Here is a 25,387-nt window from a genome sequence, read left to right as displayed (position 1 = left end):
AGCCCCAAGGGGTAGGTTAACACTAAGGCATCAGAGATTTTTCTGCCAGGAGCAGAGGCACAGAAAGTCTTTGTTCTGTATAAAAGACTGTTGAAATAGAAGGAAAGCTGTCTTCCCCGGACTGCTTTACTGATTGCATAGTATTTGTAGGCAGTAAGTGAGGGATCTCAGCACTGCCTGAAAGAGAAGACTTGTTTTTAGCTGCTACTGCAATTTAGATAAAGCAGGTTTAGGCCCAGTTTGAGTTGGCAAGATTTCAACTGATGCTGTCCCTTTTAATTCTGTCAACTCATGTCCTGTTCCTGCTTGGGAACTGAATTTGGCTCATTCCTTTTCAGCTGTTCCGTACAGTTCATTCAGTTGGTTTATTTTAAAAAAAAAAAAGGAAAACAAAAAAACAGGGCGAAAAAGATCCATCTTCTCTCTGTGCTTTGCATCAGTTAATGTGCCCTGAGGCTGCTCCCAAATGTCAGGGATGGACAGAGCAAGAACATTTGTAAATCGTGATACACAGTTGCATTTATAAATGCACAGGTTGTTTTAGCCTTCAGATTGCTTGTGGGCTGCCACTGGGAGAGGGAGGAAAGCAACGGGCATGGAGAGGCAGGGGAACCTGCGTGACACATCTCCGTGCAAGGCTGCTGCGACAGCCGAAGTGGAAGGAGGACAGCCAGTGGGCCCCGCGCCCTGGGCTGCGCGGATGCTGGCCCCTGGTACGTGTTTATATTGAGTGGCCCCAGTTCAAGTTCAGAGCTGATCTTGCTGATGTTTTCTGCCCAAAGTGGAGGGGAGCCGAGCTCTCTGCAGGAAGCCTTTTCTCCATCCGACCCGGAGCCTCCCTGCTGCAGGAGGGTGAGGAGGAGCTGATGTGCTGGGGATCAGCAGGCCCTGGTAAAAGAGCATCTCTGACTCCTGGGATAAGGAAGCGGGGGAGAAGCTGCACATGGTCAGCCCAGCCTTGGACAAAGGCTCTGTCCCCTGTACTGAAGGGGGAATGCGAGACAAAGGAAACCGCTCAGGGAAAGCAGAAAACTCCCCCTCCTGCTGGTGTGAGGTCCTTTGCCGTCTTATATATGAGGTCTTTGTCCCACTCGGCCTTTCCTGGGAAACGGAAGCAGCCGCTTTAATAGTTAAAAGCTTCTGCACAGAGCAGTGTTGCCTCCTCCTATCGAGGAGCTGAAAGCCACAACACACAGGGATTGTTCTGCAGTCGCAGGAGCATCCTCTCTCACTGCCTGTGTGCAATTGTTTGGGATCCAGAGTTTGAAGGTTACAAGTACTGAGTAGCTTTGTGAAAAGGACTGTTTTTTTTTTTTTTTCCCTTGACAGATGCCAAGCCCATGTTAGATGAAACTGCAGAGTGGACTGAGCTGTAAGTTGGGTTCACTGTTACATATCCACCTTCTTACACTTTCTGTTGAAGATCTGTGCAGCAAGTGGTGCTCAAACTGTGCTTTCTGACTAACCCACTCTGCCTGCAAGAGTGGCAGTACGCAGAGCTCATTACAGACCATCTTCTGACAGTCTCAGATGCAAAGATCCTTTGCAGCAGCCTGCTCAGCCAGGAGGCAGCAAATGGGCACAGCAGGGGAAGCGTTTTGGTCTTGGTGGGGAAGAGAAACTCAGAGAGTATATTCAGAGGCTGCAGACATCTCAGAGCCTGTGGAAAGTGGACTCTCCTGCTTTCTGTTTTCAAATCAGGGGCTTAAAGGAATCATCTCGGAACACTTGGGATGGCATTTCAAAAGGTTCTCCATAAACAGGCTGGCCATTTTGCATCTGAACCATAAATATAGCTCTTGGACTAAGTTTGTGTATTTCTCATGCACTACTGTAATGGGTTGGCAGAGCTCAATGTGTAACTAATATTTTACACAAATATGTGTGAATGCAAAGTTCCTCTGTTTCCTGCCCTTTGGCCCCCTGCATTGCTAAAGTAAAACAAAAGTTTGGCCTGTGCAAACTTTAAATTCCTGAAAATTTAAGAGAAAATAATCAACCACTGAGAAAAATGCTACAGTGCTCTCTCAAAGACCCCTGCCCTTCCTGTCTGTTATAAGCCCCAGAACTAATGCCTGGGTAACTAGAACTCTTTTCTAAAGAGATTACGATGTGTTAACTCCTTAGGTGTTTTCTCACAGACCTTCTCTCCTTTCTTGCCCTTTATTGAGTCATTTTTGCTAAAAGAGATACCCAAGTGCAATCTAGTAGTTTTTCCTGTCAGATGTCTGTGCGATGAAGGCTATTAAAAGAAGATGCTTGCACCATCTTTGGGTCTTTCAGAGGAGGATATTGCCTTTGCTTCCCTTTCAAGCTCCTTGAAAGCTCTTCAACAGAAATGTCTCATAGATAGATATTTAGGGGACGATCACAAGTGACTGTACAGTCTTACAGTGCTCTTGTGTCCATCTAAGAATGGCTTGCACATCCACAAGTATGTAGGAGGTCCAACAAGAAGAAGTTTTTCTCTCCTGCTACATTTCTCTTCCCTTGCTGAGGATGCTTAAGTGTTGCTAAATGCTGTGGGTACAAGTCTTTGTTCTAGTTGTACCAGGATGGGAAATGTTCAGGTAGCCGTGAAACATTCTGGCTTTCACATGCCAGAACATGGGATAGGGTTTTTAAATGAAAGTCAAGTATCCCTTGAAATTGGCCATTTAGGACCAGATAATCTGTAAATAAACTGTCATTAAATACCTATTTTGAGCTGAGTTCTTATCTGACATCCTTTCTTGCTCCTGAACCTCCACCCGATCCTGAGGCTATTCAGTTTCTGAGACTACTGAAAAATAAGTACCATCCTTTGAAGGGGAGCTGTAAAATACATCTTGTTCGGGTGAAGGATGCAGAAAGCTGGTGGCAGTGCAGCTGGATAGAGGTGGAAGGGTCACCTGGCTTGGAGTTTGGGATTTGGCAAGTATGTCATGCCTGCTCCATTATAGTTGCTGCGTTGGGGGATGGAGAGGGTAAGGAGAAGTTTGTTCCACTTGCCTGTTGGAGGAGGTGAAAGCAGGCCAGCCCTGCAGTACCCAAGGGTGATGGGCCCAAGTGACGGGGTGTAGAGGAGCAAGAGCTTGGAGCGGGGGAGTTTTGTGGGACTGCAAAGGAGCAACTTGCGTCTGTTCATTTTCTCTCTCTGCCACCCTCAGCAATGCAGCTGAGTCCTTTCATACTGCTGTGCCTTCCTCTAACCCTTCCCTCCCTGTGGGAGGGAGCCATGCTGATAAATCTGTAGATAGGTGAGAACTGTGTTGTTGGGAAATCGAGGCGGGAGATGCATCCTGCTGCAGGCAGTGCTTATGCCGAAGGGATGCCAAGCACGATGGATGTGCCAGCTCCTACCTCTGCTCTTAGCAAGGGCTGGAGAAGGCTGTAAGGGGCAGACGTGGAGGAGCTGAATGAAGTTCTGGGGAGGAGAGGAAGCGTGGGAGGAGGTGGCTGGCGGAGCAGGCTGTACAGAGTCAGGGAGAGGACAGGGGGCCCACCGCTCGCAGAGGGTGGGAGCGTGCCCTGGGCATGGGAGTCACTCGCTGGGAGCCTGCGTGAGAAATTCTCAGAGGCTGCAGTCATGGAAATTGTATACGCGCGTAGAGATGGGCAAGGAGCAAGCCAGACACACAGATATGTAAGGGATGGAAAGAAACGTCCTGGAAAACAGAAGAGGTAGAAGAGGCCCAGAACCAAATTGGTTATTGTATGAGAGCATTTACCATTTGTTTTTCTTCTAAAATATTATACAGTACAATGTCGCATAAGGCATCCAGGTGCCTGGGATCTACTTTGTGATAAGAAAAGCAGCATTTGCAACTCCATCAGCGGAAGCTGCAGTACAGTGAGACACATTTTTCACCATCCCACCGCCAGTAGGGTTGAGCGCTGGCTCTGAGCAGGGCATGGAGGAGTGAGGAATCATGCTGTCCTGTTGGTGATGTACCCTGGGAAGACGTGGGAGGCCCTTCATTGGGCTTTCAGTCCAGGAGACTTAATGTATATATGCTTGAATAAATTGATGGGGCTCTTCTGAGAGGCTCATTAATTTTCCAGACTTAACACCCTGGAGCTGTTCCATAATCACCTTTGTATTTTCAACCTGCTGGTCAACTTTTAAAAAAAATCTGCATCACGCTTCGGCTTTCTGAAACTGTCTTCAAACCTCAGAGGTCAAACAGTCCTTACAGTACTGATAATCTGTTTTTTTCCACGCTATTTTTTTTTTCCAAAGAACCTTTTGCCTAGGCCCCTTGTTTCTAAAAGCCCAATTTGAATCCCTGCAGTGGAGCTATTGTTTAATTGTACTACAGGGATTTAATTCTTCTTAAGGCATCTTGTCTGTGCTGCATGTCTGCAGCGGGCAGCACCGCCGTGTGAATTCGCACTGCTTTGGAGTGCCTGGGCAGGGACAGTTCCTGTTTCCCAGGGGGGAGGTAAGGGGCAGCAAAACTGAATTGAAAAACAGGGAGGAAAAGGTTGGAGTTTTTTTATGTAGTGTAAATATATCATGGCTTGGAGTCTACTAATTCCTTGTATATTCTTAAAACACGTTCATCTTGACTTGAAAATAAAATTAGAAACTAACTGCCAGCAGGCCCCATAGATTATACCGCAATTGTTTTTCCTCTTTACCAATCCATGTGTGCAGTCCTTTGTAGGTTAGGAAAGTAAGCAGACAGATTGAATTTAGCATTAATTTGATTATCCCTAGATTATCTTAACTTAATATGGCTGGCAAATGAATCTGAATTAAGTCTTTGTACTCTGTTTTCTTAAAATTTGCATCTATGTAATGAGTTGCATAACAGTGGTACTTTGAGATTTTTAGACACGATTTTAATCTTTAGCTTTTGTTTTGGTTTATTATCGCTACATCTCTGCATGTATGCTTATATCCATTATTGAGCTAGTTAGAAATATATTAAGTAGCTCTGGTGAAAAATATGGCTAATACATTTCAGTGTTGGACTCTGTGTCTGCCCTTAGTTTCTCTCAATTCTAGCTGGTCAGTCTGCAAAATGGTTCTGAAAAACAGCATCAAATCTTATTTGTGACAGATTACCAAATTACCTTTTTTTTTAACAAAGCCAGACTGAATATTAAAAATGCATTATAGAAAATACGTTTATATAATAAATTATATAGACTGTGCATGGGGTAATAGCAATGCAATAAATTACATTGTTTCTATAAGTATAGGATAAGCTGCATTCAATTTAAATGTCTGGCTACATCACTGTCATGCTGGTCAGGAACTCACTGGGGGCCTTTTTAACATTCCTGCACCCATAAGTCATGGAGTCGAAATGCTTCTTTGCTCTGCTCTCAAATACAGAATTTCTCTGAGTTATGTGGACTGACATCTGTGCTCACTGCCTGCAGTTTAGCTGAGATCTCACAGTCAAACACAAAATGCAGGTTTGTATCCCTTAAAGCAACAAGAGTTCAAGCTGCTGAGTGATGCAAATAACGTAGGTCTGCCTCATGTGAGGGATGTGGTCATGTTGGTTGCGCGCCAGCATCCCCAGTGCCACACACTATTGCAAATTTATTGGGTATATTTTGTTAGACCAAGCTAGCAGAGGAGTGCCAAGCGTTGTGCTAGCATAGCTAAGCATCATTACTGGCTCGAGGGGATAATCCAGGTAGCCACTGCTTTCTCAGGGGGAGAAGCAGGATTGTTTCTTTCAGCATCATCTTGCCCATATCCCAGAATAAAGTGAACATGTAATGATGGCCTGGCTTTCCATAGAAACAAGAGGAACACAGAAACTTGCTTTTGAAGGATATGAGTGCAGTAGAGCAGCAGCTGCTTTCCCAAAACTAAGCACACCTGGGAGGTAATGTACTTAGGGCTTCTCCCACTCTGTGCCGTATCAGCTCATAACCTGTAACACACTGTCCAGATGAATTTATCTGACTGATTAGTCAGAGCAGTGTGACCCCTCTGCTGCAGATTTTAGCTGTCATTTTGAAGGAGGAGGTGTCTTAAAAGAGATACAGAGGAATGGTGAGGCTACAAATCTGTACTCCTAATTTGAAAATCTATCTAACGGGTACCATGGTGTGACCATGTCAGAAGGGGGAGATTTCTGGCCTTTGGATGAATCAGGGTGATGCAGTCTGAGCTGCCCCAGAGCCAGGCTCAGTCTGGGGACTGTGTGCCAAGCCATGCATGGGCAGAAGATACGCTTCAAGCTCCCTTGCTGTCTCATTGCTGGTGGAGCAGCATCAGCTCCTTGTTTTCCTCCATACAGTCCCCTATGCTCATGCCAGAGAAGATATTTGACTCCCACATGCCCAAAGAGTTATTTCCCATTTGCTCTGGGTGCAGGGTAGCAAGCTCACAGGAGATGATCCCTGACCTAGATTCAGCCTGGGGCCATCATTTGGATGGAGCTCTCTCAGCTCCTATTACTTGTCTGAGTTTGCTCCCTGTGGCTATTCAAGGGAGTAAGGGCTCCTAGCAGGATCCCTTACATGCAAAACTGGCAGGTTTAAAAAAGAAATTGAAAATACAGTGGGAAGTAATATATGTTTCTCTCCAGAGCTAGGTAACACATCTTGAGTGTAGATTGCATGCATTACACTGTTTATAAAACATCTTGAGGCCAAGAATATGACTTGGTTTTATTTCTTTAGGCATCAGCTATATTTAGTCAAATTAAAGATGGGGGGAATGCACTCCAAGAAAATACATGAGCAATGTTACACAAAGAAAATTTACTAGTCTACAGTGGAATGGTTCCCTCTGAGTTATTTCCCCAGTTCTCATTATAGAGCAGTTGAATAGTAAAGTTATGAGAGATTGTGCAGCTGAATTATGACCATTGGTGCATGAAGGAACCTCACCTGCTTTATGTGGGCTGTAAAAGAAAATGGATAATGACATTTTAAAGACTTCAAAATATGGAAAGCTTAACAGAGTGGTCTGGTATAACTGTCTTATAGGTGCTGCTTTTGCATAATAGAATGGTACAAGAGCTGGTCTATGGAAAATTTAGAGACATCATTTTTGTAGAGCTAGAGATTTGCTATTATAAATGGTGGAATAAAATAGTAAGTTTGAAATGAAATGTTTTAATGATCTCCTTGTTGAGTTCTGATGAAATCAATACCTCCCTATGAGGCAATTTGGTTTCATGGAATCAGCATTCCCTAACAGAAAGAAAAAAGAAAAATTAGTAGTTTTTGTTAAAACACAAACCTGCAGGAAAAGAACCAGTTTCAAATCTGTGAGGATGGGTCACCTTGCTGTGTTAGGTTTAAGTCCTGTTAGTGCCCCTTCCAAGCAGGACGGGTGCAGGTGTCCAAGAGGTTACTGTAAGCAAGCTCGTGTATTTACAACACATCTAGCGCTCCCATGGTAACTGCTGAAGGATTTGTATTTACTCTGAGGCAGGTCAGGTATCTTAGCTCGTCTTTCCATGGAGGGAACATGTAACCACCTCAGGTTTACTGTGAGGCAGAAATATTCAACAGCAGTCCCTTGTGAATAGGCCTGTATGCAGTAAATCAGAGCCTTAATTTACTCCTGAAGATTTGCTGATTTATCCATACACTAAAATAATTTGCATTTATTTTTTTTAACATATTTTATTTCAGTTCCTTAGCTGTTTAATTCCTCCTCTTGATGTCTAGATCATGTCTGTGCCTTGCCATCTGTCCTATGGATTTGACAATTCCGTGGTGAGGTCCTGGTTTTGATTTTGCTGTGCTCACCTAAGGAAACAAGGCTTATGCAGTCATCCTGTTCTCATGCCTAGAAGACTGACTGTGCTACCCTATTGGTGTTTGAACCTGTTGGCCAGTGTCAAACAGACTCAGAGTGGTAGGGCTCTTGGAGAGATGTGGTTTCTAAAGGATTGTAAAAATGAGCAGGTGAGTAAAAATGCTGCATCCCCTGCAGTGGAGAAGAGCGGAGATGTGTTACACTAGACCTTAGATAAATGAACCTAGATAGGGTCCTCCTGTGCATGCCATAGCTGCAGTGATAGCTTTAGTCAAAGCTCCTTCCTCCTTAGGCAAGGACAAGTCTATCCACAATGTGCACACCCACAGAGAGCACCTGTAGTTCTGCCATTCACAGAAGTCTTCTCCAAGCTTTCTCCTGAGCATGGGAACACACCAACTGGTTTGAGGGTTTCTATTTATTACAAGAATATGTCAAACTCTTTCCATTATATAAAATTATTTCCCAGATTTGTCAAGTCTCTTGGCTTTGCTATGGAGTCAGGTGAACACAGAAGTTCAAAAAGGCAGAAGTCTTTGCAGCAACGAACGATGCCCAAGTCCTGGCATTTGCTGCTCCCAGACTGATTGTTGCCCTCTTGTATTGGTAGAGAAGGTGCTTGTTCAGTAGAAACCCTTGATTTTTCACAGCCACCACTGAAAGCCATCTCACCTGGATTCTGGACGCAAATGCATTTTGTCTCATTAAGAAATACAGTGCAAAAGGACTTTTGTAACATCTGTCATGCTTCAATCCCTCCTCAAAACCAATAAGAAACTTTGCCACAGGTGCTAATCTGCACAGCATTACAGCAGGTCAAAAGGGCTGTAGCCAAGCTGGTTAAGAGTGAAAAGTGTTGGATCAATAGTTGCTGTTAATGGGCTTGGATAAAGCAGGGGCTCTTTCTGAATCTACAAGGGCCTGTGACAGCAGCAGTGTTGTGATGTGATCCTTGCAGAAACAGCTTTGTTGTTGAGGCTGTAAACTTTCAGGTTCACTTCAACTGAGATAATTTGCAAAGCAATGTTCCGTGCTTATCTGAAAGGGGAGTCATGTTTTGGCATAAACTATAAATTGTATTGGGATGCTTTGAGTCCTGTCAGACTGTGTCAGTGCTCCATGGACATAAACTTGTTCCTGTAATCTTTTATTTTTACATATAACATTTCTTTTACATGTTTATTAATACCTGTTTTCATGTCTCTATTTTTGAGTATTTTGTATGTAAGTAGCTTCCAGTTGTGAGTGTAGGTGTCTCATTTGGTATCTGCATTAGGCATCAAAATGTGTACTGAGAGGCATGTCTATAAAACTGTGAATGCTGTTAAGAAACCCATATTGGCACCATTGTCACTGAAGGTCTTGGTCTCATTCTGGTTTCATAGCAGTGCAAAACAGAGATCTCGGAAATTAGTTTGGAGATGTCAAGCTGCTTCTCCAGTTAGTCCAAATGGTATGGTAGCTATGGGGATGCATTTTTGGGAGCAAAAGGAGCTGCCTTTAGGCATGTCTGACTGAAGTCTGTTGCTCCTTGTGTGCCTGACATGGGTGCATGTGTCCTGTGCCTACTCATCTCTTGGTCTTGTGGAAATGTACATGTAGAAAATACGTATGTACATGTAGGAAATACTAGCACATAGTGCATGTTTGTGGATGAAAGGCAGGTTGTACGGAGTGTGTTATTGACAGCACTGTAAATGATAGAAAGGTGCAAAAACCACAGGAGGCTTTTCACATCCATCTGTGCTGTGATGACTTTGAGGATTTATCTGGATGTTTTATGTTCTAATTCAATGTTCGTGAAAGCCACAAATTTAGTTATAGGTTTACTTTGGAGGAATCATTTATGAAAACTTTAGGGTTTTCTGGATAAATCATTGTTTAAAACTTAAATGCATAGAAAGATTTTGATTGTCTTGTTTTGAAAATGGGAGTGTGAAAGGTCAGAAAGGAGGACGCTCATCCCTGTTCCAGCATGAGGCAAGAGAAGGTGGTTATCTAGTCCTTTGTTTCTGTAATTTCTTAGTTTCTGTGTATACAAGTCCTGCAATTCAAGCTGTTCTCAGTGCTGCAATGGTCTCTGTACAAGAGCTGATCTTGCATTCCACATGGGTTACAATGCAGCAAGCTGAGTTTCAGGCTGTGATTTTTAATATTTTTGCACTCTTACAGGTTTTAATTCAGCTTCATGTTATTTGCAGATTTTTTTTTTTTGTGATTTAATTGAGCAGTCAGTGTGAATTTTGTGGTGTTTGTGTGCATGCAAGGGAAAGGGAGATTTTCTAAGTGTTCAGTGTTCACATGGACATAAACAGGTGGGTTTCCAGCAGAGACATTTGCATTTGAAAACCTGCTCTAAACGTGCTGGGCTTTCCCAGGAGAAGCAGCACCAGCAGTGAAACACAGCGATCGATCAGCATAGAATTGTGTGAGCATTTGATGGGCAAAATGTTGTGGTATAAAGACAGGGCCCAAGAATAAGCTCTTTGTGGCTTTGTTTCATTCCTGAAAACTGTGACCGAGAGGCTTTTATCATTAAAAAAAAAAATTAATCAGCCACATTTTGGCTAACCTGGAAAACATCACAAGATCGTTGCAACATTCTAAATTCTCTTTCTTTAATCCAATTTTAATACTAAAAAAAATAAAAATAAAAAATCAAGTTTTTAATTTCTGTCAGTTTATCTTTGCTCAACTCTAAAAGTAAAGTAATATCTGAACCACTCCTTTCAGTCACAGAGCTGAAAGCATGTAATTTAGTGTACATAACGATAAACTCTTCCTTTCAAGCAGCTTGCATTTGCTATGTTTTCTTTCTTTCCTAATTTTAACTAAGGAAAAAGTTTCCTTACTTATCACAACACTTCTGTTACATGCCTCCTTTTTCGAGCCAAGTTCCTTATGGTATTTGGAGTTTATTTTAGCTCTTAATCAAATGAGCTGTCCAAGAAATTAATCTGAAAAAAACATATATAATAAATGTTCAAATACACACCAATGGGGACACCTGGTGGAGAAACGACGAGTTGCCCAGGAGGCCCTGCATGAAACCCATGAATGGGGGTGAGCATGAGTTAGCTCATCAGTGAGATGACTGTGAGTATTTTTAACAACAGCAACTGCAAGTTAACTCTCATTAGTTTACCCGCCTGCCGCTGGTGGCTCCCTCGAAGCCGCCTGAGCTTGCTGCTGGCCAGGAGTCCATGCACGCAGTCGTGGTGCTGCTGATGCTCGACAAGTGGTAGACAAGCACCCGATTCCTTCGTGTCTGTTGTTTAATGTGACTGGGGACAAAGCTGCAATTATTAGCAAACGCTGTTTCTCTCTTGCCACTGCAGAAGCTGCCATGTTCAAGGATGCTCAGATGAGCCCTACAGGTAGTTTTTAAGAGATGGCCTATTGACATGTATTTGGAAGGTGATGTGAGAAGGTTAGGGGAAGATCCAGGACCATGACTGCTTGTAGCTGCAGGGTAGAGGAGAAGACTGCTCTGAATTGGATCCTACTCTGTATCATATGAGATGCTTCAGTCTCAGACAGCAACTGAAGTAACCACTAACATTTTCCAGTCTGTAGTGGAAGTCCTAGTCTTCCTCCAGTGGGCAAGGCCTCCCTTTCCACTCTCCTGTAAGTGTGGCCTTGGGAGAGACCACAGTGAGGACAGCAGCCCAGCCTGCGTCTCCGGTGAGCTTGGTCAGGGAGAGAGGTGCTGTGCTTGCCACTGACTTTGGAAGCAGGCAGGCAGTACTTGGTTCATCCCTGGGACACTGCACCTGTGTCAGGAGGGCAGAATATGGATTCCAGGCTGTTATTTATACGTGTTATAAAAATCTCTACCTGGAGTGGGATAAGGACAGGATCCAAACACAAGGCAGTCAGCTAGGCAGCATTATTTCACATATGCTCTAGGAACTATGTAGAAATGGAGTATGCCTTAATTGGTGTGAAAATGGTCATGGTTGGTTGGTTTACTTCTAGCTCACTCAGAAAGCAAGCATTAGACTTTCCTGTGATGGGGCAGCGACATAGAGATGGGTTCGGGTGTGCCTTCTGGCATGCACTAGCTGTGGAACATGGGATTATCTCAGGGCTTTGTATTTCTAAGTAGGAGAGGAGGGAAAGGAAAGGAATGCTTACAGTCTTGAAGAAAGAAGGATAATTTCTGGTTCTTTGTTTTGATGCAGTCTATTCTCACATCAAGTGAAATTTATAGCCTACTGGCTTTCTCATTGTTTGGGAAAGAAGGAACATGTTAATTATAATTCTGCACCAGAGCCACTAGACAACTGAGAGAGAAAGTGACTTTGACTTAGACCATCACAAGTTGGGCAGCAGCCTGTGGATTTTTATTAGATATAGCAGAGTATTATTTGTGATTAATTCACATTTCAGAATCTTTTCTCTGTGGCAAATCAGAGCTGAAATGTAAGTATGAATTGCCATCCCATAGGCATCCAGTATGGCCTGCTGACTTTCTGTGCCCTCTCACAAAATGAGTCTAATAGTAAATGAGAAACAAGCTAATTTTATTTGTCGGTATTCCTGTGCAGGGTTTAATATCAAAGCAGGACACAATTTTTTGCCACAGGGCTCAAGAGCGGGTAATTTTCAAGTCAGTGCTTGAATTCGGATGGGTCAGTGGGACTCCATTCCTGCTTCAGCTGACTCAGAGACTCAGCAGAGCTGGCTGGAGGCAGTCGCTGTGAATAGCCACCAGCAACTGTCCTGGTCCAGACCAGAGGTCCCTTCCTGGCAGCAGTCAGGAGCAGATGCTGACAGAAGAAATATTCTAGCAGCTTTTATGGACTAAGTGTTTCTTGCTTCTCTTCCTTGCAGAAAACACCTTCTGCAGCGGTGACCATGTATCGTGGCACAGCCCTTTGGACAACAGTGAATCTAGAATCCAGCATATGTTACTGACAGAAGACCCTCAGATGCAGCCGGTGCAGACTCCTTTTGGGGTTGTTACTTTCCTACAGGTATGAACCACCAATGGTGGCTCTGACTGTCCCCACCTCGATGTGGAATGTGGCTACTACATTTCATTTAGCTTTGATAAGTCAAATGCTTATTATTCTCAGTTCCACCTTTCTTCCTTATTTGGTTACCATGGATCTCATCTTTGAGCTGTTACTCTGGAGGTATTTAGTAAGCATTTTACCAGGATTGAGCAATGGCACAGTCAGTTCTCTAGATAGAGCTCTATCTGATGGAGAGAAGGTTTACACCCCGAAACAGACCTGGAGTTGAATATTACATTACTTCTCTGAAATTTCAAACATAAACATAGGGAAAAAAAGCTGAGAGAAATACTTTAAAAACTATTGTAGATCTAAATTCAGATTAATTGTATGGAAGTATCAGTAAATGATCCACTGGTTTGAATTCCAGAAAAATGAGTTTGGAGCAGGATTCAGAGTTGCTTTAGCATTATTTAAGGTTAGAAATGTAGCTTGCAGTGTTGACACAAAGATTCTTTACAGGCTAAGTGAGTTTTCCTGTATTGATCTGCTGTTTAAGAAAGGTTCATGTATGCTTTGCAAAAGAAACATTTAAAAAATCCCTTGCAATTTATTGTTCAGTGAGGGGAGCTTCCTTGGCCAAACAGGTTTGCTTGCTTTCCCAAAGTCCTTCTTCTTAGTGATGTCTCTTAGATATGGGTTGCTTTGGATATTTTTAAATTGCATATGGAGTTATTAACCTTAGTGGAAGAGCTGGCATAGTTTATGCCAACTGCTGATTTCTCCCTGCTCTGTGGAAAAGTTTCCATCCAGTGGAAAAGTTTCCATCCAGTGGGAAAATGCAAGTGTCTTTATTTTACAATTTAAGCTTCAAGTTGCTCTTGTTTGTCCTTGGTTGTAGTTGCAGCATGTAAGGGGAAGCTCCATTACCACAGAACTGCGCAAGGCAACTGCTGCGCAAGGGCAAAGGCTTTCCTTAATTTTCTGAGGTACCCAAAAGTCTGTGTTTTATCAAAAAGAAAGTGATGGGTGTGGGGTTAATCAGTGAAAGGTGAGTTGTGGGACCTGAAAGGAGGTGCAGAGCACCAAGCTAAGCAGGGTGATTCCTGGCTGACTCCCCAGTTAGTGCTGCATTAGTCAACATCTCTTCTTTAGTGCCCAGCTGTCCTGGATCAAAGGACAGTCAACTTGTTTTGACCTGAGGCTCTTGGCCTCTAATCTTCCACAACATATACGGTTGACTTATTTTTCCCCATTGTTTGATGCCTGTTGTTATGGATTTAGTTTGACCCATGGGATAAATGATTGCAAAAAAAAAAGAATGAACACAAAATAATTTCCTGTTTAAAGTTTTGCTGTTCGTATGCAATTAGTGAGTGAAGGCCCAGGGAGGGGTGTCCTGAAGCAAGGGTGATTCAGGCTGCGCATGGAAGAAGCCTGGGAGATGGGTGGGGATGAAGTACATCTCCAAGGGCTGGGTTCTGAGAAAGTGAGTTCTGCAAGGGGCAAGGGAGGGTGTGCAGAACTGGGTACATACTGATGTTTATGGTGTTCCACACAGATCTCTATCAGTGCAGATATACACTTGCAGCAAAGGCACACCATGCACTTCTGCTTTCTGCTCTTCAGAACATAGTTTTCAGTTTTCATCTTTACTGATAAAACATCAGTTGAACAGATTTTGACCAAAAATTCAGTGTCATTGGAAAAGGCTTAGAGTATTGAGAAAGAAAATAGGTGGCCATGGCTAAAGTAATTTTTCATCCCAAAGAGCGAATCATGCTCAGACACAAGCCAGCAGTCGATGGATCAGGAAGAAACCATCTTCCTCTATCGGCTGAAGGGTGTTTCACCCCTCCATTTGAAGGCACTGATCTCAGCTGCTGTGAGAGATACATCTGGTATTGCTCAGTGTGGCAGCTTCTATCCTGAAAAGCAAACACATCCTGCCTTATACAGGAAGGCAGAAGTCTGCATTTGCCTGCAGTGACGAGTGGATTACATGATGTGTAAGCAGCTTTACTTTATGGTGCTGGGTAAGATGTGACCAGTCAGCAAACTGAGTTGGTCAAGGATTTATGAGCACTAAAGCACTCCCTTGTGGCAGCAAGTCCCTTGCCTGCTTGAAAGTGCTGGTGCAGTATTGCATTTGCCCCTAGCAATTGGCTGACAGAGCACTATTTTGCATGTGCTCAGACCCTAACCTGTCCTGTCTTGTGTGGACTAGATTGAAAAGTGAGAACAGACTAGTGGATCTTCAGTAAACCCTGATTTGTCACCAGGCGCTACTCATAGTTAAGTTCATACATGCCATGCAAGATTAAATGTTACGTGCCCAGGGCTCTTCCATGGTACGTGTAGCGAGCAGGCATAACGAATTGCAGAATCCTTCTGTTGTCTCCGGATCCATTTGTCCTTGCTCATCTAGTTAGTTTAACAAAATGGTGCTTCTCTGTATCGGCACTGTTTGATCTAGCACCACATGGTACATTTTCTCTGCAGTTCTTGCACGGTTCCCATCCAGTTTAATATCTCTATTTTCATTTATTCCAGATTGTTGGGGTTTGCACTGAGGAACTGCATGCAGCTCAGCAGTGGAACGGGCAAGGGATCTTGGAACTGCTTCGGACTGTCCCGGTGTAAGTGGTCATATAGACCATATAGGGAAGCATTCCCATAGAGAACAATTCTGTTGTTTATTTTTATTACTAAACCTTAACTTGTTGATGGAACTTACTTAATCCTGTGCTGTAGCAAGAGATGGGAATTCATTGCACATCTGTTCTCACACACAGACACTTAGATGGCAAATTAATGCATGTGGAAGCCCACATGTTCAGGGTGAAAGAGAATGAGGTCTCGAAAGCTTAATTTCCTTCCTCTTACGCCTGCAGCATTTTCTCATTGGTTCTTCCTGAGAGAGCTGGGATAACTATTAATGGTGACCTCTTTGTGTAGTTCAAAAGAAAGGAAGAGAGGGTCTGACTTAGAGTGCCTAGCAGAGCTTGGGTTCTGTCTGAAAGTGAGAAAGTCACTCTCAAACTGGCCCCGCTCTTGGTGGGCCAGTTTGCAACAGGAGGAGTGTTCATGCAAGTGCAGTTCATTGTTATTTCTCCCATGTGTCGTGGTTTAGGCCTGATTGGCAGCCAACCACAATGCAGCAGCTCTCTCTCCCTTCCCCTCCGGCAATGAGAAGGGACAGAGAGCCAGGCTTGGGGTTCAAGATAGGACTGGGATGGGGAGAAAATCCCCCTTTTATGATCACGAGCAAAAGGCAGACTCGTTAGGGGAAGAAAAAAAGAACATACATTTATTACAGACACTAACAACACATAACAGAGTAGGACAGTGAGAAGCATTGCCACATCTTGAGAACACCTTCCCCCCACCCCTCCCTTCTTCCCGGGCCCAGCTCTGCTCCCGATATCTCTACCTCCTCCCCCAGTGGCGCAGGGGCAGGGAATGGGGGATGCAGTCAGTGCTGCCACTTCCCTTATCTTCGGTGAGGGGAGTGTCTGGAACTTGTTCCTCCTGCTCCATCGTGGTCCCCCTCTCACAGGAGACAGTCCTCCACAAACTTTCTCTGACATGAATTCCTCCCATGGGCCGCAGCGTTCCCCACACTGCTCCATCATGGGTCACTAACTTCCTCCGACTGGATTCCCTCCCACGGCTGCAGCCCTTCCCGAGCTGCTCCGGCGTGGGACTCCCCCGCATGCTGCAATCCTCCCAGCGCTGAATTACGGCAGCGGGGCTACCTTTTCCCATGAGACCCCGGCCTTCTTCGGGCACAGAACCTTGATCACTCCGAGCAGGAGCAACAGGCTATAAATCAATGTCTGCTCCACCATAGATCTCCATGGGTGGCGGGGGGGCCGCCCTGCCGTCTCACCACAGGATACAGGGGGTCTCTGCTCCGGCACACCTCCCCCCTCCTTTCTTCCTCCGTTCCTCCACTGACCTTGGTGTTCATGCAGCTGCAGCAACTCCTCCTCACAAGTCCGACTGCCCGTCACCACGTCCCTTCTTAAATACGTTATCGCAGAGGCGCAGCTGATTGGCTCAATTTCCCAAACAGAAGTGGAGCTGACGTGGAGCTGGGGGAGCTTCGAGAAGCTTCTCACAGGGGGCCGCCCCGATATCCCCCTCCCCTGCCACCAAACAACTCCACCACTCACTCAACCCAGGACACCATGGCAAAACAGAGATGTCATAGGGTTAAGGAGGAGATTGGTTTTAAATGTTAAATGATATGTTGATGCTTTATTTGCTGCCAGGTTGCAGCTAAACTTTTTTGGCTTGCAGGTGTTTTGTTTAAATACTTCCATATTTAGTGGAAGTTATTGCTATGTAATTATAGCTCAAAATATTTTATTTTTTTTTTAAACAAAATGGTTCTGAATATGTGTTCCTGAGCACAATAGTATGCTCGCTAGTTTTACAATGGCCTTTGATAGACCGATTATTTGGAAGAGCCTTTGCTGCTGGACTTCATAAACTTGAACTTTTCCCTTTTAGGCACAAGTGCAGATAATTCATGCAAATGCCTCAGAGTAGATCGAATTTGTCCAGCTGCAAGCTTTGTTTCTGGGACCCCAAGACAATAAGCACTGCCTGCAGCTCCCTTGGCTCCTCTAAGTCAATAGAGATATAGCACCCCTCTCATCAGTCTGTTCTCATGTTGGTTTTTGGCTTTTGTGCTGTGGTGCAAGCACCTTTCCAAGGATAAAATGAAACGAAGGAAAAACTGCAAGCTACTAAGCTGCTGTATTAACTTCTGTTGCTCCCACTCCAAGTGCTTTAGGAGACTGTAACACAGACAAGGCCAGAGGAGGGGGCTTTTGACTGCAATAACTGTCTCATGAAAAAAATGAAAATTTTAATGGCAATTCCAAGACTTCAGTATTTACTTCAAATGAAAAGCACCATCTAAGGCTGATTTCTGCAGTCTGCCTGCACTGTGACCTAAAGTAAAGTCTCTGCATAGTTCATCTTCACAGTAATCTGTTTTCTATCACCTTTGTTGGGAAAAATCTTGATCCTTCTGACTTTTATTGCTAATGAAAACAAAGATTTCTCTGAACCATCTGAGTTCTCAGCCATTAAGTACCAATTAGGCAAAATGTCTATTGTGAGGATATTTATCAGAGCAATAAGCTTTTTATGGTACTGAACATGACTGCCAATCTCAGCAAAAAGTGTAGCCCCATTGGGACCCTGCTCCATCTTCAGATGTGTAATAAAGGTATAAATCTTGACCCCATGCCTTGCCCATCTTTCTTAGACCTAGGCTACACTGGCCTTCTCAGTCCCAATTCAGTTACCTGTTAGATTAAAACCCAGTTCAGTCTTATATAGAACTGGGTCCTTGTAGGGGATAGCCTGTGTCAAAGACTTGGTGATACCAGACACTAGGCAGATAGCAGTTAGGTCATGGAGAACTTCCGTTATGTATTTTGGAAATAAAAAGGACAAATGCATGCTATGGGGTATATACACAACATAGAGGAGCTTTTAGGCTTGTTTTAAACTCTTTAAAATCTTGTGCTTCCTTCCAGTACAGATACACTCTGAGGTCTCTGTTGGAGAGTAGCTAACGTGCTTGTTTGGTTCATTACTTTCTTTCTTTCTTTGTAGAGCTGGAGGCCCTTGGTTGATAACAGATATGCGAAGAGGAGAGACAATATTTGAGATTGACCCACATCTGCAAGTATGTCTTTAGTTTATAAAATGTCATGTCGTTTGTAGTAGCCAGGGAGAATTGGCTTAATGGTATAAAACAGTTCTAATATTTTCTGTAAAGGTGCTGTGATCTTCTCAGTGTTTGCAGTAATCCCGGAAGAGTCTTAGAGACTCCCTTTGCCCTCTCAGAGGTGGTTCAACAGTGCATATATCCAGCCACAGGTGGATGGCAGCTCTAGGAAGAAAGTTAGAGAAGGGAGACCAGGAAAACAGAATCTCATATATGAATCAAATTGGTGGTAAGATCTGCACTGCGTGTTTAAGAAAGGAGGAAAATAGAAGACAAAAAAACATAGAATAATACAAGATTTAGAGATAGATCAGGAAATCCTTCCTTTGATTTATATACAAGCATAAGGAGGTATAACATGCAGAAAACTCAAAACCAACTAAGTAAATTTTTTTCACAGTAAATGTGACAGTGTAGCTCATTCCACTAGGATGTCACTTGAGGCCAAATAGTGTGATCTGAGAAATAATGGGAAGCCAAAAGTATCTCATGTAGTTATTAATAATCCATGCAGGAAAATACATCGAACCTTCTTCAGAGTTCAAGTTAATTTTTGAAGTTTAAAGATCAAAATAGGACCTCTATGGAGGGGTTGCCATCCCCTGGACTACTGCTGATCCATGTGTCTGGGAGACAGTTCTGCATCCCTTCAGCAGAGTTACAGTGCTGGAATACATGGATCCCAGGCAAATCCGGTCTGGTGCTGACCTTGTTTCAGTGAATCACTGAGCATATGCCTTTAACAGAGAATTTAGGGCTTAGCCTGATAGGGCACGTGCATATGTGCACGTTTTGTACAAGCTGTTGCATTTGCTTATGGTCTGCGTGTCTGCATCTGATTACCTCACAGCATCTGATGCCTCACAGCATCTTTTATTTTGAAAGCTTAAGAACAAAACCAAATTCTACTTTTACTGTTTTTAAGGATTTGTTCATCTAAAATAACCCCAGTCTGAGACACACACAAAAAATTGTTCCACAGTTGTCCCCCCAGTGTGGAAACTAATACAGCTACAAGTCCTATAAAGTTTTTAGGCTCTTCAAAATGTTGCCCTTTCCCCTCCTGGAGGGTGTTTCTGTTCTCTTCACACTGGTGATTCCTAATGATAACAGGGTTTTCTTCAGTTTACTCTAAATGAAAAGTAGCTCAGCTTACTGGAACCTGAGTCAGCCAAGGCAAGTTAAGGCAAATAAAGAGCACCTCTGCCTCACCAGTGTGTCCTGCCGCTGAAAGCTGCTATGTCTGTGGTCTTTCCGGACTTCCTCACATTGAAGGCATTCCTGTGTCTGTTCTCTCTTGCCCTTGCAGTAGTGCATAGGCACAAGTGTGGGTGTGTGTACCTCTTTCCTGCTCTGTAGCCCCAGCCCCTGGGGATTCACAGGGCAAAACCTGCTGCTGTGGTTCTGAGTCCTGCAAAGAGCCTTTGCTGAGCACAGGGAGCTAGGCTGTGCCGGGCTGGGTTCAGCCATGTCATGCACCTCCTGCTCTAATTAGTCGGAAGAGGATAAAGTGTCATTCACTTGGTGTTTTCTTGGTGGTGGTACAGGGTGTGTGAGAGCTGAAAGGCAACAGTGGAAGATAGGTGGAGGGGAGGAGCAGGCAGAGAAAACTGGACAACTTTCCTGGGAGCAGGCAAGTATGCTGCCTGCCTGGGAAGTGGGCAGAGCTTGTTTTGAGGCTGCATTGTCTCTTGTGGGAATTGGTTGAGGCCTAAACCCAGCCCTGGCAGCAGCAGCTGTACTTTCTGTTCGGAGTCGCTGAGAATGGATCCCAACTAAGATGTCATCCCAGGATGTCAGCAATTAATGCTGTGGCAACGCTGGCTGTTTTCTCTTCAGCCAGGCTTCCCTGTAGGCCATTCAGATTTCCCTGGCAGCACTGTTAAACAATCCATGTCAGTCCCCAGCTCTGTGCTGATTCTCAGTGCTTTGCTTCTGTTTTAGCAGATATCTCAGAAGAGAATAAAGCTGATTTGAATTTCCTGAGTTGTGGTTGCTGCTCTGCGGGTCACACTGCAGTGCTCTGGCTCGTTTAGAAAGGGATCAATGACTTATAAGAGCCTCAGAGCATCCCTCCCACATGCTGAGAGAAAAATGGGACAGAAACATCCTTTCTTTGAGGAAGGAAAAAGCTGAACCTCCTTTGCCCTGGGCTGCTCCAACCTCCTGCTCAGGCTGCCCTTTCAAGAGAGGAAGAACAGCCCCTCAGCCCAGGGACATTTTTGCTGGCTAAAGTTGGGGTAAAGCTGTGCATTGCCCCAGCTGAGAGTCTGTACTGGTTAGGGGGTTTTTTGAGTTTTTTTTTCCCCTTTCAACATCAATACTTGCAAATGTTATAAAACAGGCATGCAAATAAGGCTGCCTTAGGCCAGCTCGTTTCCATCAGCCCCCCTTGATCTCTAAGGGATGCCAACAGAGTAGCACTTCTTCCCCTGAGGAAGTGCTCTGCAAACCAGCTGAGATGCAGATGACGAGTCCCTTTCCCCCCTCCCTGAGGCTCTGTGTGCTGTCCAGAGGCCCCGGCTGTGTCTGTGAGCAGGGGCCCTGGCTGCAGGGATGGAGAGCACATCCCACCCAAGCCTCTGCCCGATGGGAGTCCTCAGGGCCCTCTGGGCTCTTCTGCTCCCTGATCAAGGACAAGTTTGGTGACTCTGCCGTGCTTCCCCAGTCACTGGAATGAAAAATAACTGTGCTGACAAGTTAAAGCTCACCATGCCAGTTGATTTGGGTCCTCACAGTGTGCCACGGAGGGCTCCCAAAGGAGCCACGTGCTAAATCTCACTTAGAGCATTGTTTGCATATGTGGGATCGGATGTATTTTTATTTCTTTTTCCACAACTTCTATTTCTGGGTGAAACAACTAATTTTATGTTCAGGATATAACAAAAGAAAATCCCAGCAGATTTATTATTCCTCAGATTTTCCCATTACGTTTTCATAGAAACCAGTTTCCCCTGACGCCACAGGAAGATCCCAATGAGGAGTAGTCTCTCAGGGAGAGTGGCAGGAGGAAGGCAGTCTCTTGCATGCTTAAATCTAAGTCAGGACTGTTTTGCTTCTGCCCTCAGCCACAGGCTTCTACCTCCGCTCTTGGGCCAAAGAGCCAGCTTAGGGAGGTGATCCATCTGAAAAAAAAAAAAAAAAAAAAAAAAAAGGAGCTGGCTCAAGGGAAGGGGTAGGAGCACATGGAGGAGGGTGGGACTGCAGCCACTGCGAATTACATCAGTTTAAACTGCTGTGCAACCACACCCTGAGCGCTTGTGCTTATCTTTCAGCTGCTCAAATCCGCTCTTGAATGGTCACAGGAACAGGCAATGCTTTTTCTAGGGTGCAGCTGGGAAAGGGGAGGAACATTTGTGGGTTTTAGTCTAGAAACTGCTTCTTAGGGAACAAATTTTGCAAAGTGCTGGATGCTCCGACGGTCTCTTGACTCCATTGGCAAGGTCAAACTGTAGGGTGGTAATAACGAGCAGAGAGATCCACTCCCATTGTGTGTAACAGCTCTGCTCTTTCCTCAAATCTTCAGTTTCTTGTCCTGTAAGCAGTGGGACTTATCACCTGTTTTGAGGTAACCCAGATGTATGCAGTGAGATGGAGGTCCTCCCGGTGCCACGCAGTGGCACCAGAAGTGACAGCCCTTCAGAAGAGGGGCAAATGAGCCTGGTTGTGTCGGTGCCAGAGGAGAGGTGACAGTGGTAAGAGCAGCCATTCCTCTGTGTAGCTCAGCCCTGAGTTTGTTCAGCTCAACATTACCCCCTTGTGGGACATAGGTGGAAATTCAGACTAATGCCAGTTCCCCTCGCAGGTAGGTGTCCTGTGGAGGAAGTTTTGGCTGTACTTTAGGGTACTCTTGCTGGCAACAGATGCACATGCCTTTGAGAAAATGCATGGTGTCTGAGATCATCCAGCTGCTTGTGGTTGGTGTGCAACACCTTCCAAGAACCCAAACGGTGGTTACGTGCTTGGAAAGTCCAACTTGCAAGGGAGGGAGTTTGTGTATTTTGACAATAGAGAAGACTATGCAGAGGCTTTGACATTGTGAACAGACCCGTGCCTCCTTTCACGTTTGTCCTTTACTGAACACCCCAGTACATTGAAAAGCAGTGGTTGTCTGAGCAGTCTGCAAATGATGAACTCTTGTGAGTGATGAGTCTCTCTGTATGCTGTTTTCATTGTGGGACTCCTTGGTAAGCTTGGGAAGAGAACTTAAGCTTAGTTATTCAGGGGTTTGTTATCACTGACATATAACAGGTAGACTGCCAGGCTGTGCTTCGTACAGGACTGTGTAATGTAGTGTCGTTGAGACTTTGAGTTGGTGTAAACCAGAACTAACGCTGAAAGAAGCAACCCCGCAGACCCCAGGCCATTGACTTCCACCTCTCTCTTTCCCTTCTTTGTGCCTGCCAGTGCCACATAGTGAAGTAGTGGGGAAAGGAGTAGGAGTTCAGACCAACCTGCTATGGAAAAGGTTTGTTACTGTTTAGACCAGCTTCCTGATTTGTCTCATTGTGCAGTCACACTTAGCTGATACATCAAAGCACCAGGGCCAGAGAGTGGAAACTGGCTGTGAGAGGGGGGATATGCAGGAGCTGCTGACCGCTGGGTTGAGCCAGGGTGGGTTCCAGATCAGGTTCAAGCCACGCCCAAAAAAAGTCTTGGGGTTTTGGATCTTTTCAAGCAGGAGAGAGTTGACAAAGGGATTGAGACAGATGGCTCAAACCTGAGTGGAGTGAGTGCCAAATGTGCCTGGGATGATCTCAGCCGGCCCCCGGAGGATGACGAAGACAGCAGGAGCATTTGCATTGGGACCCAGCCACGGCGGCTCTCCGGGAAAGGTAAGAGGTCCTGGACCAAGTCGTTGTCATGGCCTTTTGGCTTGTTTTCTGATGTGTCAGGGTAGTGGGCTGAGTCATACAGCATCTTGGGGTTCATAGGAAACACCACAGTTACTGGAAGGGACAGTATGTCTTGGGAGTGAAATGAATTTTGCTGTGACATCTTTGAGGAAGGCAGGAGAGAGGAAAAGAGATCTTTGCGTTGTTCTGTTTAAACATTTCTTTCAGGTTTTAGGCTATTTCTAATTTAGATCTGCAAAGTTAAACTGAGCACTGGATGAAACCATGACTGTAAACATCTGCAAGGTGAAGTGATTGCATTTTCCCAGGCTGCATTTCCTTATTAATATTGTTACTTCTTGGGTGGCAAGTTGGACTGACACTGCACATGCTGTAGCTGAACTCAAGTGATTCTTGCAAATACGGAACTCTGGAAAGAAGAAATAAAATACAGTGGAGTTCCCCTTTGCAATGAGATGCCATCTCAGGGTACAGATGTCACAGGCATTACACATGCTAGAAATTATGCATGTTACCTTTCAAATGGGTGAAGCAGTGTAAAATTTCAGGGCTTGAGATTTCCTGGAATTAACAATGGTTTCCACAGAAATGTTACCTTACTTGTTTTTAAATCCATGGTAAAAAAAAAAAATATTTAAATGGATATAGGGTTCCTTCTGGCTTCTGTGCGAATATTTTGAACTGTACTGGATCTGAAAAGGCTATTTTCCCTCAGCTCTGCAAATGAAAAGCCCAAGATGGGTATGCATGGTGATATTTGTATATCCTTCAAAAGGTTTTGAAATAATTTGGATATTTTTTTCTCTACTCGATTCCTACATTTCTCAAAAAAAGATGAGGAAACTTCTAAGGTAGGAGAGCATCCTATTAAAGTATTTGGCCATTAGACATTATAGGAAAATTAAAAAGTGAAAAGACTGCACCTAAACTGCATAATTTGCAGTTTATTTTCAAATGTGAGCTTGAGGCTAAATTTGCCCAGCATAAAATTCCTTTCTTTTGTGAATCTTGTAAATTAATCAACAGATTTGCAAAGCCAGATGCTAAAACTCAGGAACCAACTTGCACTCATTTGGTAAAAGAACAAATTCCTGTTATGCCAATTGGGAAAATGACTTGCAGCACAAAGACTGGAAGTGTCAGGAGGTTCTGTGAGAGCTGAAGAAACAGCAAACACCTCATTTATGAAAGGGTACAAAGCTACTCAGAATTTTCTCATCAGGTGGGCTCAGTACCAAAGGTTCCAGCTCTCCTTGCCTGACATAACATCACAGCCCAAGCCTAGAGAATTCAAGCTGACTTTATAAAGTGAAATAACTCCTAAGGTGCAGGAAGAGCTGTTAAGAATTCACCCCTAGCATCTCTTCATTTCTTTCTGCAGGGGAAGAATTTAGATGAAACACACCATAGAAAACACCTTTTTTTAAAAAAAAAAAAAAAAAGCTGACATCTCCTTGTATCTGTAATGTTTCTGGGGACTTTAAATCATGTTAAAAAAATTCTCTTTGCAGATACGGAGCAAATCAGGGAGACTCTGCGGAGAGGGCTTGAGATTAACAGCAAACCTGTTCTACCTCCAATAAATGCACAAAGACAGAACGGGTTGACCCATGACCGAGCACCGTAAGTTTCCACCTGCACATTCAGATGATGGGAGGAGGGAGGCTGAGCTCAGCATGGAAAACAAAGTTAAAGCTGGGCAGGAAAAGACTTGGCAAGGAGAGAGGAAGGCTAGCAGCAAATACTTACAAAGCTCAAGGATAGAGGAAGAGTTGTTCAGGTTGGGTTAATGGGCTAGCACTCAGGAGGGCAGATTTTGAGAGAGGTTTTGGACAAACCTTGCTAATGCAGTGTGTCTCTGACTGTGTTCTGTAGAACCTGCTGTTCATGGTGTACAGTGTTTGAAATAAGGCTGGACTGAGTCCTATAAAATGTACTGTGGTGAACAGTGCTATGGTATCCAAAGAGCTAGGTGGCAGAGATGAGTGTTCTTGCCTTGCTTAAGCAGGCAGGTACTGGCAATAATTTCATGCCAATAACACCCTGGTCTCTTATAGTCTGTAGACTAACAGGTGATTTAACTGGGACTCGGTGG

At 44.3% G+C, this 25,387-nt stretch overlaps 1 protein-coding gene across 3 annotated transcripts in view; it reads left to right on the top strand.

The window, feature by feature from the left end:
* SUFU (SUFU negative regulator of hedgehog signaling) overlaps nt 1-25,387 on the top strand; it is a 102,110-nt gene that overhangs the window by 41,268 nt on the left and 35,455 nt on the right. For 2 of the 3 annotated variants that reach the window (XM_042789006.1, XM_042788995.1), the window contains exons 4-8: nt 12,560-12,702; nt 15,238-15,323; nt 18,322-18,394; nt 23,115-23,271; nt 24,804-24,915. In XM_042789006.1, coding sequence (XP_042644940.1) covers nt 12,560-12,702; nt 15,238-15,323; nt 18,322-18,394; nt 23,115-23,271; nt 24,804-24,915 — 571 coding nt within the window. The remainder of the gene's footprint in view (nt 1-12,559; nt 12,703-15,237; nt 15,324-18,321; nt 18,395-23,114; nt 23,272-24,803; nt 24,916-25,387) is intronic. The other variant, XM_042789002.1, reaches the window with a different exon arrangement.

Source organism: Tyto alba, unplaced genomic scaffold (genome assembly GCF_018691265.1).
Source record: "Tyto alba isolate M040663 unplaced genomic scaffold, T.alba_DEE_v4.0 Super-Scaffold_1, whole genome shotgun sequence".
Lineage (NCBI taxonomy): Eukaryota > Metazoa > Chordata > Aves > Strigiformes > Tytonidae > Tyto > Tyto alba.
The sequence above is the reverse complement of the archived record's forward strand: the minus strand, read 5'-3'. Positions and strand labels throughout refer to the sequence as shown.